Source organism: Centropristis striata, chromosome 22 (genome assembly GCF_030273125.1).
Source record: "Centropristis striata isolate RG_2023a ecotype Rhode Island chromosome 22, C.striata_1.0, whole genome shotgun sequence".
Lineage (NCBI taxonomy): Eukaryota > Metazoa > Chordata > Actinopteri > Perciformes > Serranidae > Centropristis > Centropristis striata.
The window spans coordinates 80,001-95,441 of record NC_081538.1 but is presented as its reverse complement, the minus strand read 5'-3'; the positions used below and the strand labels follow the sequence as shown (position 1 = coordinate 95,441).

The 15,441-nt window shown below is 34.6% G+C and overlaps 2 protein-coding genes across 3 annotated transcripts in view; both read right to left on the bottom strand.

Annotated features, from left to right (window-relative positions):
- Positions 1-2,434: 2,434 nt before the first annotated feature.
- eri1 (exoribonuclease 1) lies at positions 2,435-8,599 on the bottom strand. The gene is made up of 7 exons (XM_059326407.1): positions 8,176-8,599; positions 6,010-6,191; positions 5,384-5,600; positions 5,217-5,300; positions 5,023-5,132; positions 4,811-4,925; positions 2,435-3,415 (listed from the first exon to the last, which is right to left on the bottom strand). Exons 1-7 carry the CDS (start codon positions 8,248-8,250, stop codon positions 3,173-3,175), a joined length of 1,026 nt encoding a protein of 341 aa, XP_059182390.1. The 5' UTR covers positions 8,251-8,599; the 3' UTR covers positions 2,435-3,172.
- A 3,694-nt stretch (positions 8,600-12,293) lies between these two features.
- Positions 12,294-15,441, bottom strand: part of LOC131960505 (transmembrane and coiled-coil domain protein 3-like) — a 60,672-nt gene continuing 57,524 nt past the window's right edge. Inside the window, exon 5 of one of the 2 annotated variants that reach the window (XM_059325739.1) lies at positions 12,294-15,441. This exon is cut by the window's right edge and continues 1,874 nt beyond it. The gene's annotated coding sequence lies outside the window, so the exon portion shown is untranslated. The other variant, XM_059325740.1, reaches the window with a different exon arrangement.

Below are 15,441 nucleotides of genomic sequence, written 5' to 3'. Positions count from 1 at the left end.
CATGGGCTGACTAGTCGGGACCATGGGCCGACTCTAGAGTCGGGACCATGGGCCGACTCCAGCCGGGACCTAGTTTAAAATCTAAGTGAGTCCAAGTTTAACTTTGTAGTTTTTGAGAGGGATCCAAAGCATAAACATCAGACTTTAGAAAAGAAGGTTCAGCTCTTTTTCACAGCGACTAAATAACGTGTTTTCAGTCATCTATCATTCAGAAAAACAGTGTTTATTCTCGGACTGTCCTCTTTAGTTGACTCATGATTTGGTCGATTAGTTGATCTGTAAAATTGAGCAAAGAATCATGTAAAAGCACCACTGTATGTCATCTTTTTTTAAATTTTTTTTACCAGAGATGTGCTCATAAAAAAGCATAAAAACTACTAATTGACTAAAGCAAAGTTTAACAGGACCAAGAACGATCGATTAGTCGACTAAAAGGGGGAGGCCCTATTTAAACACTGTATGAAAACAATATTAGACTTGACTTGCAGCCCCCTTTGCACAAAAAGACAAATTTCTTTGAGATCACTGCAGATTTAATGAGTGAAATCAATATGAGATGCATTTCTTCTCATCTATAATGAGAATTTCGTACATTTACAAGCAGGTTTGATGATAAATGGAGCTTTTATGGATTTCACCACATCTAAAAACATTATTTTGATATAACATCTTATTATTTTCCACTCAGAAACAGATCTTGTGCCAAAGCCTTTTATGACGATTGGCCTCTCACACTGAGCGATCACTTGGAAGAGAAACAGCTGTAAACATTGAATCATTCATAAACACTGAACATGATTCATTGTAGTGCAGTTCTCAGCCAACAGGGTCTCAGAACGTAATAATCCCAGTCAGCATGTGTATTTTTTGCGGTCTCTTCTCATTGAGGTTTTTACAGCTGGTCTGAGAAATGTTATCTCAACACAGAAGCCTTCTTCTTCTGTCTACTGATGGGAAAACAAAATATATACATGATTATACCTAAAAGTTGCATTTAGTAGAGTTAAGGTTTTTATTTTAGAGTCCTACGTTTACTGAGTTGGATATAGAAGATGTGTGTTTATTGTTAGATTTTTAACCTGAAACAGCGATTCCAAAAACCTTAAAAACTACAGATTTGTTGTGTTAATGTGTCTTTATTTGAACAATCTAATTCATGACTTGAATGATTATAATACAGGGTAAACAACCTTTTACGGAGCAGCAATCTTGAGATCAAATTTGAACTCTTGTGATTTTTTTCAGGTGCTGGGCACCACCAGCAAACACTAAAACCAGTCCCAAAGAGTATTTATTTATTTAATTCCATTCCTTTGTTGTTATTTATGGTATTTATGAGGATGCTTTGCAGTCAAAATGTACATGTAAGAAAACATGGTTTGTCTTTGAATGTATGAGTGTTTGGGACAAAATAAACTCTAAAGGAAACATGTTGTCTTGTTGTTATTGATGCAGTGATTTGTTAAAGATCGGTGTTCTGTCTGGAAGGAAGTCATGAATGAGTGAACAGGTTGAACATTGACTCAGTTACTCATTAGAACCAACATCCTGCAGCTTCACACCTCCGCTTCATTAGAAAGCAGCTACATGACTCACTTCTGTCTAAAAATACACTTAGTGCCATTTCCACTCTGACTAACTGTTAAATCTGGCACCCATTGACCTTTGACCCCCCCAGTTACTGCTGGGGGTCAGCCAAGAAATAGTCTGAGCCCACAACCCACTGTTATTAAACAAATAGTTAGTCATTAGTTATTAAACTATTAAACAATAATCATATAATAAGGTGTTTTTTTTGTCATTTTTGAACAGATACTGTAATAGGGGAAATTTTAGTTTTTAAAAAAATGACATTTTTCTGCACGTATGGCGAGTTGTTCAGTTTTTGAACATCCTATAATATGGTGTCATGTTATTTTTGGATGGGTTAAATAAAATAAAGAGCAAAAAAGTTTTTCATTGCATTTTAAAAGAAAGTTGTGGCCATATTATGCTTTAATATGCATCAACAGTCTATGATTTTTTTTGACATCTCATGTTTTTTTTAAAATGTCATTTCAAAATTTGACCATTTATTGACAAAAAACGACATGCTATAGCATGACTTTTTTCAGTTTTTAGACATCTCATATTTTGCTTTTCTCTTATTTTTTAGTGACTTTGAGTACATTTAAAAGCGATATATAAATCAAATTTATATTTTTGTCATTATAGATGCTATGATATGCATTAACAGAGTATAAGAGGGCCATTTTATTTCTAAAACTTATCAAAGTCCTTACTCCTGTACAGTACTTGTAAATGTCTTCATTATCTTATTTACATTCCATTTCTTCATGCAACATAACTCTGCTGATAATGCCCTACGTGTTAAACATTAACTTAACCCCCTCCAAAAATAATAATAATCTTATTAAGTATGGACAAAGATGACTTATTTACAAGAACATATTTATTTTCATTTGGCATTCAGAAGAATATTTGTTCCTGTTAAAATAGAGCATCCTCCGTGAAATAAAAATGAATTCAATATTACAAAAGATGACAGAATCCTCCGACACAGGATCAACTCTTAAAGTTCTTACAACAGATAAGACTTGTGTTCAGCTTTTCATCAATTAATTCATCAAATTAACACATGTACTGTTTTTATAACGTTGAGATAACAGACTTGTTACTTTACAGTGTGATTTTATGGCTCTGTTATTATTCATGTAGCACTTTAAACAATAGCAGCAGAAACATCTGTGGGTTCATGTGTTGATACTATTGGCACAATTCTTACAGATATGGGTTCTGACATTTAAAAAGTGACAATTCTTTTTTTTCTCCCTCGGGTCGTATTCTTGGAAGCAAAACCTCAAATAAAAATACAACTTCTTACAGGACAATGAGCATCTAACTGATGAACATTAGCAGCTCAATAAGGCAGAAAATCCTCCCACAACTGGAATGATCTCTGTTTTTAGACATCTGGTGTAAAAATATATGAAGTTGTGGTCAGAGAGGAACTTTCACACAAACAGGAGTCTCAAATCAAACGTTGACTCCATTTACACCTTTAACCTGCAGCTTTTAACTCCACAACAACAAATGTACAACTTGACGTGAAGGCTGTGAAAGTGCTTTGGATCTTTTCCTTCCTGTAACTCCTGGGGGAATATTCTCGGGTCTAGTCCCGGCTGCGGGGCGTATGAGGAGGCGGAGCTCCCTCCACGGGGGCGGAGCCGGGCACCGACAGCAGCTGGCCGGCGTGCATGCGCTCGTTGACGCGCAGCTGGCAGCCGTCCTGCAGCATGCGCAGAGCGATCCTGGCGATGTTCCGGGAGTCGTCGAGCCCCGAGTGAGGACGGCCTTCGTACTTCAGACCCAACTTCTCCAACATGGTGCTCAGCTTGGTCTGAGTGCGGGGGACCTGAGGGAGGGACACGCTGGTTGGTTTCTAGTGACGTTAACCAGTTTAAACCAGTTTAAACCAGTAAAGCATCAACGCATTTATACCATTAGAACCTGTTGGGGCACTGTTGAGTTATTCTACCATTAAAGAGGAAAGAGGATACCTCGTTCTGTAGTATTTGTAGTTTTTTCCATCTATTTTCGGTCTCTTGGCCAATGAAATGCATCAGAATAGATGTGGGAGGGGCTACGTGGTTAGCGCTCCACCGGTAGAGCGCTAACCACGTAGAGCGCTAACCACGCAGAGCGCTAACCACGTAGAGCGCTAACCACGCAGAGCGCTAACCACGTAGAGCGCTAACCACGTAGAGCGCTAACCACGTAGAGCGCTAACCACGTAGAGCGCTAACCACGTAGAGCGCTAACCACGCAGAGCGCTAACCACGTAGAGCGCTAACCACGTAGAGCGCTAACCACGCAGAGCGCTAACCACGCAGAGCGCTAACCACGTAGAGCGCTAACCACGTAGAGCGCTAACCACGCAGGCTGAGTCCTCGCTAGTCTTCCCCTCTATCACCCCCTTTCACTCTATCACTATCAATAAAAGCAAAAAAATAATCTTTCAAAAAAAAAAAAGAATAGATGTGGGAGTGTCCCAATGCATCATGGGACTTTTCCAGACCTTATAAATCATGGTGAAGACGACTATAGCGGAGGGAGCTCAGATATAACAGCTATAAGCTCTCACATACTTTATGAATTTCATTTCTATCTGCTACAGAGGCTGAAAAATCTATTATTTAGTAGAAGAGTTGACACTTCTGTTGAATTTCCAGAAAAACTTCAGGTTTTAGGGGCTGATTTTAAAATCACCAATCAGAGGTTTACAGGCAGTTTTTACAGCCGTTTTAGGCCTCAATGGATTAAACGTAGCATACTCTGACTTTTTCATGCATTTTTTACAGACATTTACTTAACAAATTATTAAAGTATGACATTTTGATGACATATTTTTGTGACATTCAAAAGAAAAATAGCCTGATTATGCAAGTATTCACCACTGTCCTGCAGTTTCTGTGGGACGATAATAAATACGGAACATATTTACTCGTTGTGATAAATAGATTGCTTAGGACTTGTTTTGCATTTATTTTGCCTCGTACTGAACAAATGTGGTCATCAGAAGCTGAAAAGCTATTTAGAACCCAAACCCTGGGCGTCCCGGTAGAGCGTCCCGGTAGGGCGTCCCGGTAGAGCGTGCCATAGAGGCATAGTCCTCGTGAGCCGGCGGCCCGGGTTCCAATCGACTCGGAGCTTTTTCCTTCACATCTTCCCTCTGTCTCCTCCTCACTCTGTCCTATCAATAAAGCCCAAACATGGCCAAAAAATATCTTTAAAAACAAACAACACAAACCTTGTAGAAGTTCCCGTATGATTTCCTAATGTTGATCCACTTCTTTGCGAACTGCGGATATCTGATGCGGCTGATTCTGCACTGGATGTTGAGGAACTTGCTCATGTCCCAGGCCCTAAAGAAGGCGTAGAAACCATTAAGATTTCACAAAACTGACCAGAAGAGACACAAACAGTTCAGATTCTGCAGCATTATTGAATTAAAGAACCTACCCGTCAGTTAGAATGGCATATTTGTACTTTGTGCCGAGTTCTCTCTCCTGAAGCCAAGCGACGACTCGCTGCAGGACGTCTGAGAACGGCTCTGCTTCATCCACCATTTTCTGATCAAAAACAACAACATTTCATTCATGGAGACAAAACTCCAGATTAATAGAACACTTTGCAATAAATGGTGCTGAACCAACCTGTGTTATTCCTGTTAACTTCACACAAAAGTCTGAAAGCTGTGGGTTCAAATCTGGTTTCACATATTCCTGAAAGGAGTCCACCTGCAGAATAAACAGAAGAAAGAAAACATTCATGAAGCCAAAAGAAATGAAAAAAACAAGAGAACATCACTAACTCAACTTACAATTTCTAAGGTGTGGGTGTTGATAAGAACCATGGGGAACTCAATGATCTCATGCAGGAAGTCTGCAGGATTATCCTCTTCACACGTTGCTTCAAAGTCCACCACGCAGATGTAGTCGTAGTAGGTGTCTGTGGGTCCTCCGTCAGCAGCCGTCTGCATCAGCTTCTGCTTCTTATAGTGACTCTTCAACCGCTTCTTCATCACGTCCTTCACACCTCTAACACACACAGAGAAGAAGAAGAAGAAGTTTAGGAAACAGGTTCATAACATGACATCTGTTAGCATAGAAACGGCCCGTCTATAGAAGATGATACTGGTGTTATATCTCACAGAAATCTGGAAATTTCAAAAGTTTTTGAAACCAAATCGTAACATGGATTTTCTATGGTCTCTGGGTCTTAATGTTCTGACAACTTATGAGATAGAACTGCGCATGGAGATGTTATACTTAAAATATACGGTATTGCTTCCTCAGTTTATCTGTACTTATCCTGTCCTTGTGCTGCAACAACTGTTTCCCCACCAAGAATCAATAAGGCTCTCTCTCTCTCTCTATATATATATCTATATCTATATCTATATATCTATATATCTATATATCTATATATATATCTATACTGTATGACCTCGTGTCGAGCTTCAGCTCTGCCAGCTTGATCCGCAGCTCGTCCTTGGACATGCGGTTGATGTGTCCGTTAGCCACGGCGATCTCTTTGTACACCGGATGACTGAAGTCACTGTGGGACTGAGGCGGGGACACCTGAGAAGCAGGTTCTCCATCAGGACAGATCCTGCTGCAAGGCTTTGCCTGAAATATGTCAATATGAAATATATCAATCAATATGTGACACAGAAACACAACATACAGGAGTAGATGAGATGTTTACAAGGAAAAAGTCCAGAAATGTGCCAGTTCTGATGATCTGTATCTGTCTGAATCTACAAACAATCCTCTTCACTTTGTTTACAGATGGGCAACAAGTTAAAATAAAAACAAATATGAAGGGTTTTAATTACAATTTTGAGGTTATTGCACATAACCTTAGTATTTCTGTTTTATGAATTTGATTTAAGTTACAAAAGCGAGGCACAGACAACCCGCTATAGAAGCTTTTGGTGGTTCATCAGTGGTGGAAGAAGTAAATTAATTTGACTTAAGTAAATGTAGCAGTACTACAGGCTAGAAATGATCTGTTACAAATAGAAGTACTGCATTAAAAATCATACTTAAATGTACAAAAGTATTACCATCAACATATACTAAAAGTAGTCAGCATGCAGTGACCCATTTTAGAATAATATAACGTTATGTATTACTTTATTTAGATTATTATACTTTATTGTTACAGATGGAAAATGTGTGGCTCATTTTCTTTTCTTTGTATACTGCTGAGTAGCACAATCTATAGTAATATATATATAATAATAATAAGGATATATATAGTAATATATCCTGTCGGAATATGAGAGAGAAAGTCAGGCTTGGACTTTTCTATTGAACAGGATACCATATTTACAATGAAATGTGCAATTATATTGTTATTTTAACTGTGTTTTTGAACAGTGGTGATGTGTTTCTGGATTTCAGGATTGTGTTTGTTTTATGTTGAATGTCTTGTTTTTCTTTGTGTCTTCTCATATCATGAAACCATGTTGGAACAGGACATATGGATTTTGTTTCTGTATCTAATAATCTTTGAATTAGATCCACAAAAATATTAATGATATATACCTTCAAAAAAGTAACCAAATAAATAAATTACCAGGTAGAGGAGTTAATAGTGCAACACAGTGGAGTAAAAGTCTAAGATGTATATAAGGTTTCAAACACATGTATTCAATACTACTGTATTATACATACATATAATACAGTAGTATTATACATACATATAATACTACTGTATTATACATACATATAATACTACTGTATTATATGTATGTATAATACTACATACATATAATACAGTAGTATTATATGTATGTATAATACAGTAGTATTATATAATATAATAATACTACTGTATTATACATACATATAATACAGTAGTATTATACATACATATAATACTACTGTATTATACATACATATAATACTACTGTATTATATGTATGTATAATACTACATACATATAATACAGTAGTATTATATGTATGTATAATACAGTAGTATTATATAATATAATAATACTACTGTATTATACATACATATATACATATAATACAGTAGTATTATATGTATGTATAATACAGTAGTATTATTATATTATATAATACTACTGTATTATACATACATATAATACTACTGTATTATATGTATGTAGTATTATACATACATATAATACTACTGTATTATACATACATATAATACTACTGTATTATATGTATGTATAATACTACATACATATAATACAGTAGTATTATATGTATGTATAATACAGTAGTATTATATAATATAATAATACTACTGTATTATACATACATATATACATATAATACAGTAGTATTATATGTATGTATAATACAGTAGTATTATTATATTATATAATACTACTGTATTATACATACATATAATACAGTAGTATTATTATATTATATAATACAGTGTTACCAGTGAATCATGACTCCTTGTGTGCTGCTTCAGGGCATCTGGACGTTAGAAACTCTGCGTTAAATCGCTTCTATTTGAGAAAAACCAGCATAATAAGACGCTAACATGCAGCTAGTTGGCTCGCTGCTAACACCAAGAAGAAGATTACTGACCAACCTAATTAATTAATTAATTAATGACCAACCTTTTCCTCCTCTCTGGTGTTGGACATCTTCACATTGACGTCCTCAGCGTTAATGTTCTCCTTGTGCTCATCCATTTAAATTTAAAGTTAATCCAGATAATTTAAAGTTAATCCAGATAATTTAAAGTTAATCCAGATAATTTAAAGTTAATCCAGATAATTTAAAGTTAATCCAGATAAAATCCACGTGAAAATTAAAATGAATCGTTAAAAATAAAGAATAACGTTTCTATCGAACCGACTAACGGTTTATGAAGCCGCAGACTTCGACGCTAATTCGACGCGTTGTTGTTTCCACTACATGCTAATTAATCAATGATCGATAGCTGAGTTTAATCGATAACGGTGATATTTCAGCGGTTTGTCTCGGCAGCAGCAGCAACACTGAACTTCTTTAAGGCGGAACAGCTGTGACGACTTCCGGTTTGCGCCAAAACAAACGGAAGCTCACTGGCGCCATCTGTCGTCCTGGAGGAGCTTCTTCTTCTTCTTCTGAGATTTATTGGCGGTTGGCAGACCACCGTACAGGCGCATTACCGCCACCTGCTGGACTACCGGAGTGGTGGAGCAGCAGATTGACAGGAAAATAAGTAATAATAAAAGTAATAAAAGTAATAATAATACTATTAGTCAGTTAAGTAATTTATTCTTTGTTGTAATTTGATTTTTTTTTAAAGGAAGTCGTAACTTAATGAATTAAATTTATTTTAAGAAAAAAAAACATTTGCTGGTTTTGTGTGTCCCAAATATGATAATTACAGACTTTTCTTTATCATACATGATAAAATGTACCAATTGAAGTAATCACTTAGGGCTCTGGGAAGATCACATAGGGCACGTTTCAGTATTTTAGCATTTTATTTGCATAATGATACATCAAAAAAAAAAATACACAGTTACACTGTGTATACCTTTATATACATTACATGCCAAACAATTAGAAACTGCATGTCCATTTGTTTAAAAAAATAATTAATACAATTTAAATTTAAATTGTCGCGATATTCTATGTCTTAATATTGTACCTGATATTAGATTGTTGTTCTTGTTGTTGTTTTAATTTGCTTTGTCTGTAAATTATTTTTGTTTGTTTGTTTGGTATCTGTAAATAAAGGGCAAGAAAATACCTCACACAGACTAGTGGATTCCTTTCTTTTATTGTTAAAGGGGTAAACGGCCATAAAACAGTTTAAACTGATTTTTGTGAAACATTTTTTAAACATTATATGTAATATTTTAAACAAAGATATCAGATACAATGTATGTATAGTTTGGAAGCAGTGCTCCTGTCTGACCACTAGGTGTCAGTCTCCTCTAGATTTAACTCCATAGCATGCATGAATACTAGTATCATTTTTGTATATATTCCAGTAAATGTTTGGACTCCGTGCAGGTGTTTTTACCTGACCTGCCGGCTGAGTCATGCCTTTCTGAGGAAAATGAACCCTGGCAGAACCGGAGCATAAAAAGGAGCAAAACAGCCTCTGAATTATGAATCTGAGGCCGGCAACACTGGATAAAAGATTTATGATCCACAAAACAGCTGGAACACACACATAAAGCTCTGACATATCCATCAGTGGAGCTGAATGGTTCAAGAGCTTTTTCATCAAATCAGAAAGTATTTCTGGAGGGAGATCAATCAAAACCAGCTGACAGTTATTAAAGATGCAGCTGTCAGTCATCAGTCAAACAGGAAACAGTTCTCAGATCAGTTCAAGTACTACCACAGTGTATAAATACTCTTCAAATACAAACTCTTACTTAAATAACATGTACAGACGTATCAGCATCAAACTGTAACCTTTATTCCTTATTCCTTATTCCTTATTCCTTATTCCTTATTCCTTATTCCTTATTCCTTGCATGGTGTTCTCTTGTGTTGGTTAAATGCAGAGGTTGAATTAACCCATTGTGGGATTAATCTCTCTCCAAAAAAATTGGGACTATACATTAATTATATGATTCAAAATGTAAATAAAACAGCAATAAATGATTAGCAATTTTTTTTCATACCTACCTTCAAATGACTGCAGTACAAAAACAAGATATTTAATAAACAAACTAATTCTAAGTAATGTTCTTTTTTGGAAATACAAACTGTCTATTATCAAAATCAGGATTGTAGAAATTTAGAATGCTAAAATTACAAATACTCATTATGCTAATGGATAATTTCAGAATTATGAATGAAAAAATCTATATATTTAATCATATCTAATTATATTATATTTTATTATTATTATTATTAATAATAATAATAATAATAATAATAATAATACATTCAATTTAGAGATAGATTATAGATTTATAGACATTCAAAGATGTTTAACAGAAAATAAATAAATAAAAGAAAAATAAATATGATAAATATATAAAATATATATTTCTCCCTAAAAAGTTGTGAAGTAGAAGCATAAAGTTACATGAAATTGATTTTAAGTAAATAAAGTAAAGTACAAGTACCTCAAAGTTGAACTTGTCAGTACTTGAGTACATTTTTGCAAGTTTTCGAGTCTGACTTTCATTTGTAGTCCTTAATCTCCGTAACAGCATTTAGAAACAGGCGATGCAGATCCTGGATGTTAAAAGATCCATAAATTCACTTTAGGAAATGACTCATAAAGTGTATAAACATGTCTGCTTGCCAATAACTGCATTATAAAGTCCTGTAATTAAACCATATAATATAATATAATGGGCCCATAAATAATGATAGTGCTCCATGTCCTTGAAATAGTTTCATCCCTCTGAAGAGAAACTCTTTATTTCATCACTAACAACATGTGACAGCCACAAACACTGAGCCTGTCAATCAATCAGATAATATCTATAAATATATTATATATATATATATATATATATTATATATATATATATATATATATATATATATATATATATATTATAATAATCAGATAATCAATCAGTGAGTCAGCAGCTTAAAAAAGATCTTTTAATCAATAGTCTAGAAGATTATAATATTATTATAATCTGACAGTGGTATGAATCTTCTTATCTAGTGAATATTTTATATAATAATCAATTCTTTATTTTATTTATATATTTTATATTGTATTGTACTATGTTTTAGGAAGGAACAATGATAGTGACTTAGCTTAATATTTATGATTTAACCAACAAGTATAAGTACAGGTTATTGTAAAATATGTTGATTATTTAAAATGTATCAAGTTATAACTTAATAGGATCCACAATCCAAAAGAACAGTTATAGGACCCAACAAGTGGTCTAGTAATTATTTATCTATATATTTATCCAACAAATATAAGTCCAGGTTAAATAGTTAATGATTTAAATGGGAGCTGCAATATGAAGGAACAATGGGAGGATTTTTTTGTCCACCCCCCACACCCCAAAAAAAAATAAAATAATAATAATTAAAAAAATATTTCTTTACAGGAGCTAAAATATTAAGAAAGTATGTAATGAAAACTTTTTTTTGTTCAGCTAACTATTTATTATTTTTGAAAAATAACTATTATATTGAACTACATGCAATAGTACAATTATTATTTATGTAAATTTAACCAAACAATTTATTTAAAATAGGAGTTATATATAAAGAAAATATTTGAGGGAATATTATTTTTAAGGTCTAGCTAATTATTTAATATGTATCCAAAATAATAAACACTGATAGGCTAATGATTTTTATTTTAAATTCAGCATTTTTTCATGGAAGCTACAATATGAAGAGAAAAATGTGAAAAAATAAATAAATGTCTGTGGTCTAGCAAATGATGTGATTGAAGTAGAGGTGATAATAATACTTTCAAAGTCATCAGCTACAATATGAAGGAACAATGTGAGCCTGACTAATTATTTATGATTTATGCATGTTTAATGATTATTTTTAATTAAAAATATAAAAATAATCAAAACTAGGCTTCGCCAACGTGTTTGTCTTAATGGGGAGATTATGACAGCAAATAATTCTGATTTAAGTCAAACATAGAAAACATCTAAAATATTCTTTTGAACACAAGAAAGCACAACTTTCATTTAATGTCTGAATTCCTTCTGATGATCAGAGGTTACATCACATCTCAGCATGTTAATGGATCAGTTGTTGGGAGGAAAAAAGGAAAAAAAGACCAACAGAAAATCTGGAGCAATCTTAGTAAAACAAAGATTTATTTTCTCATCTGAAAAAAAATAAACGTTATGGGAAACCCATAACCAGAAACTAATGCACATAGAGGAGACACAACATGTGGAAATATACATTATTATGGTTACAGCTTTGGAGAGGAGCAGACAAATAGTTTCAGAGCCAATTTGTAAAAAATAAAAACACATCAAAGATTGTAATTTCAGTGTTACTTAGAGAGGCTTATGTGCCTTAAAAATCTCAATTTTTGGCTTTTGAAGGGATGCAAACATAAAGAAGAATAAAATAATCTGCATGAAAAAGGCATGAGTCCCGTTCATCCCCTCATCATCACAGTGAGCGGGGTCAGGGGTCAGGGGTCAGGGGTCAGGGAGCAGAGCTACATGGTTCACTTCCTCACTTCAATCTGCAGCGCTGCATTCAGGTCATGTGGGGAAAACCGACGCTAGAGTGTTGAGATCACCACTTGCAGCAGACTCAAGTGGTATTTGCTGCTTTGGGTCTGGTTTCTGACATTTCAGAATTTTAGAGCAAGAACAGACACTACAGGCAAAAACAATGTTCTTTCATGCGCTGGTACGTTTTGAGGTTTTGGGCTATTTTTATATATTTATATTTTTTGTCGCCTAAACCTCTTCATCACAGGCATCGTTAGGAAGCTCCCACTCTCCTGCACAACAACATGTGTTTTACATGCTCTACATTGTTGTTGCTGTGAATTAGATTCAATATTTTGTCCTAAAATAGTAATTCCCATTAAGAATGAATAAAAACCTTTCAAAGCCATTTTCTCAAAATGAGTTTCTATCATAAATCTCAACTTCAGCTTTACTTACAGACACTAAACTTACCAGTTTCATTCCAAACTACATGCTGAAGGTTTTTACAGACAGGGTTGTCTATGTATCATTCAGACCCTGAGATATCACAATTCCCTTCAATAAAAAACATTGATCTAATATATCAACAAAATAAAATAATTTGAAATCTGCTTTATCCAATGATCAGATTTATGTCCTGGAAATAAATGCAAATGAGTGCATATTTAATGAGGCAATACCTAATTTGCATATCTAAACATGAATGTAAATAATGAACTGAGGAAGTTTCATGGTAATATATATTATATATAATATATATATATATATACTGTCCACCTGAAGCGCCTCCACTAAAATCAACATCCAGCTTATTACAATAATCTTCAGATATGATGAGAACTTCCTGCTGGTTTCATCTCCAGTGACTCACTTCTCAGCTGTCAAGTGTGAAAACGCTGAAGGGAATTATTGTGGAGAATTGAAATGTAGAAGTAATAATTCACCGCCTCTCCTGGCTTCAAAAACAAGTTTGGACAGGTGAATGCTTTCAGACTTTGAACCGTCAGGACGTTAGTTGTTGTTGTTCCCACAGGACTTAAATGCAGCACAACACCAAACTTCATTTGTTCTGTTCAGCCTCATTAAGAAAAAGAAAGAAAAGGCAGTTCAATAAAAGTCTCTCATTTAGAGCTTTTCCTCTAATTCTCCAGAATCTTCCTCACAGTTTACATGCTCGCTGGTCTTTGGAGCCGAGTAAAGCATCGCAAACAGAAAACAGAAAACAGATTTCATAGGACAAACAACAACAACAACAACAACCCAAAAGCATCAAATCAACAAGATAGGAGGCAGTTTAAAAGCTTTCCTTTTAAAAATAAACAGTTTGACATTTTGGGAAATACAGGCTACCACTCTGTGAGCTACAGCTGGTTAGCTTAGCTTAGCACAAAGACTGGAAACGGGGGGAAACTGCTAGCCTGGCTCTGTCCAAAGGAAAATAATCTGCCTTTAGCACCTTTAAAGCTCACTAATTAACATGTTGTCATATATATATATATACAGAATATATATATATCTCTCTCACTGAAGAGAAACTAACAGATGGTGGTTTTACAGAGCGGTTTGTGGCAGGAAGTTCATGATTCTTTCCAAGAAACGGTCCTACACTCCATTCCCATAAAAACTATTGTATATTAATATTAATAATATTATAATATAATAATATATATAATAATAATATTTGACTGGGGTTAGGGTTGGTCATTGGTTATCAGGGTTTGTGGCGGTGCTAATGGCATTTCTTAAATTATTCATTACCATCTTAAAAACACTTTTTCTCCAAAGTAAAAGAGAATTTACTTTCTTTCATTATCACAAGGAACTGTACTTGTACTAATTTTACATATTTGAACCATTTCAAATTAGGAGTAACCCATAAAACGAAGTCCCTCGTTAATGCAAATATCTAATCAACTAATCAAACGGCAGAAGCTCAATGCATTCAGACATGTAGACATGGTGAAGCTCAAAGTCAGCATCAGAATGGGGAAGAAAGGTGATTTAAGAGTTTGAAGGTTTGAGTATTTTAGAAGATGCTGATGTAACAACCGTCTAAAGGGTTTACAGAGAAAATATCCAGTTATCTGGGTCAAAATGCCTTGTTGATGGCCAGACTGGTTCAAGTATGCAGAATCTCTGAATGCACAGAAACACGTTGACACATTGTTGAAGCAGCTTAATACTATTCATTAATACCTAATAAGGTGTTTGCTGAGTGAACATTGTTGAAGTAAATCCAACTGATGGATGCTAAGCGAGCCTTTTATATCAGTAGCTGTTGTAGCTTTAGTGGCTGTCACGACTTAGAGCATGGTGACACGTGTCCAGTTGACTAAAGGGCATAAAAACAAACATCACATTGATTCACTTTGAGAAGGCTGGAGTCTATATTTCTTTAGATTTTAAAAAGGCTTTTTTCCTGTACCATCCCACAGGATTCCTGAAAGGAGGCAGCCTCTAATTCCCACCCTCTAGTATTTACACTCTGTTTCTGTACGGATTAAACATGTTAATTAGAGAGTTTTACAGGAGCTGGATTGGTGGATTCTGTTAGCTTCAGGCTAGCTTCAGGCTAGCTTCAGGCTAGCTTCCCCTCGTTTCATCATCTTCTGCCTTTAACTTCTGATTTAGACAGTTTTCATCAAACTCTCTCCAAGAAAGCACTTCCTCTAATTTCACAAAATGTGAAATACAGTGTACACACACACACACACACACACACACACACACACACACACACACACACACACA

Excerpts from the sequence above, each read along its gene's own strand:
- eri1 (XM_059326407.1), bottom strand. The coding sequence starts at position 8,250 with ATGGATGAGCACAAGGAGAACATTAACGCTGAGGACGTCAATGTGAAG. Across the intron at positions 5,601-6,009 it reads GAGCTGAAGCTCGACACGAG|AGGTGTGAAGGACGTGATGA; the intron begins GTCATACAGTAT and ends TGTGTGTGTTAG. Across the intron at positions 5,133-5,216 it reads AGTTAACAGGAATAACACAG|AAAATGGTGGATGAAGCAGA; the intron begins GTTGGTTCAGCA and ends GTTTTTGATCAG.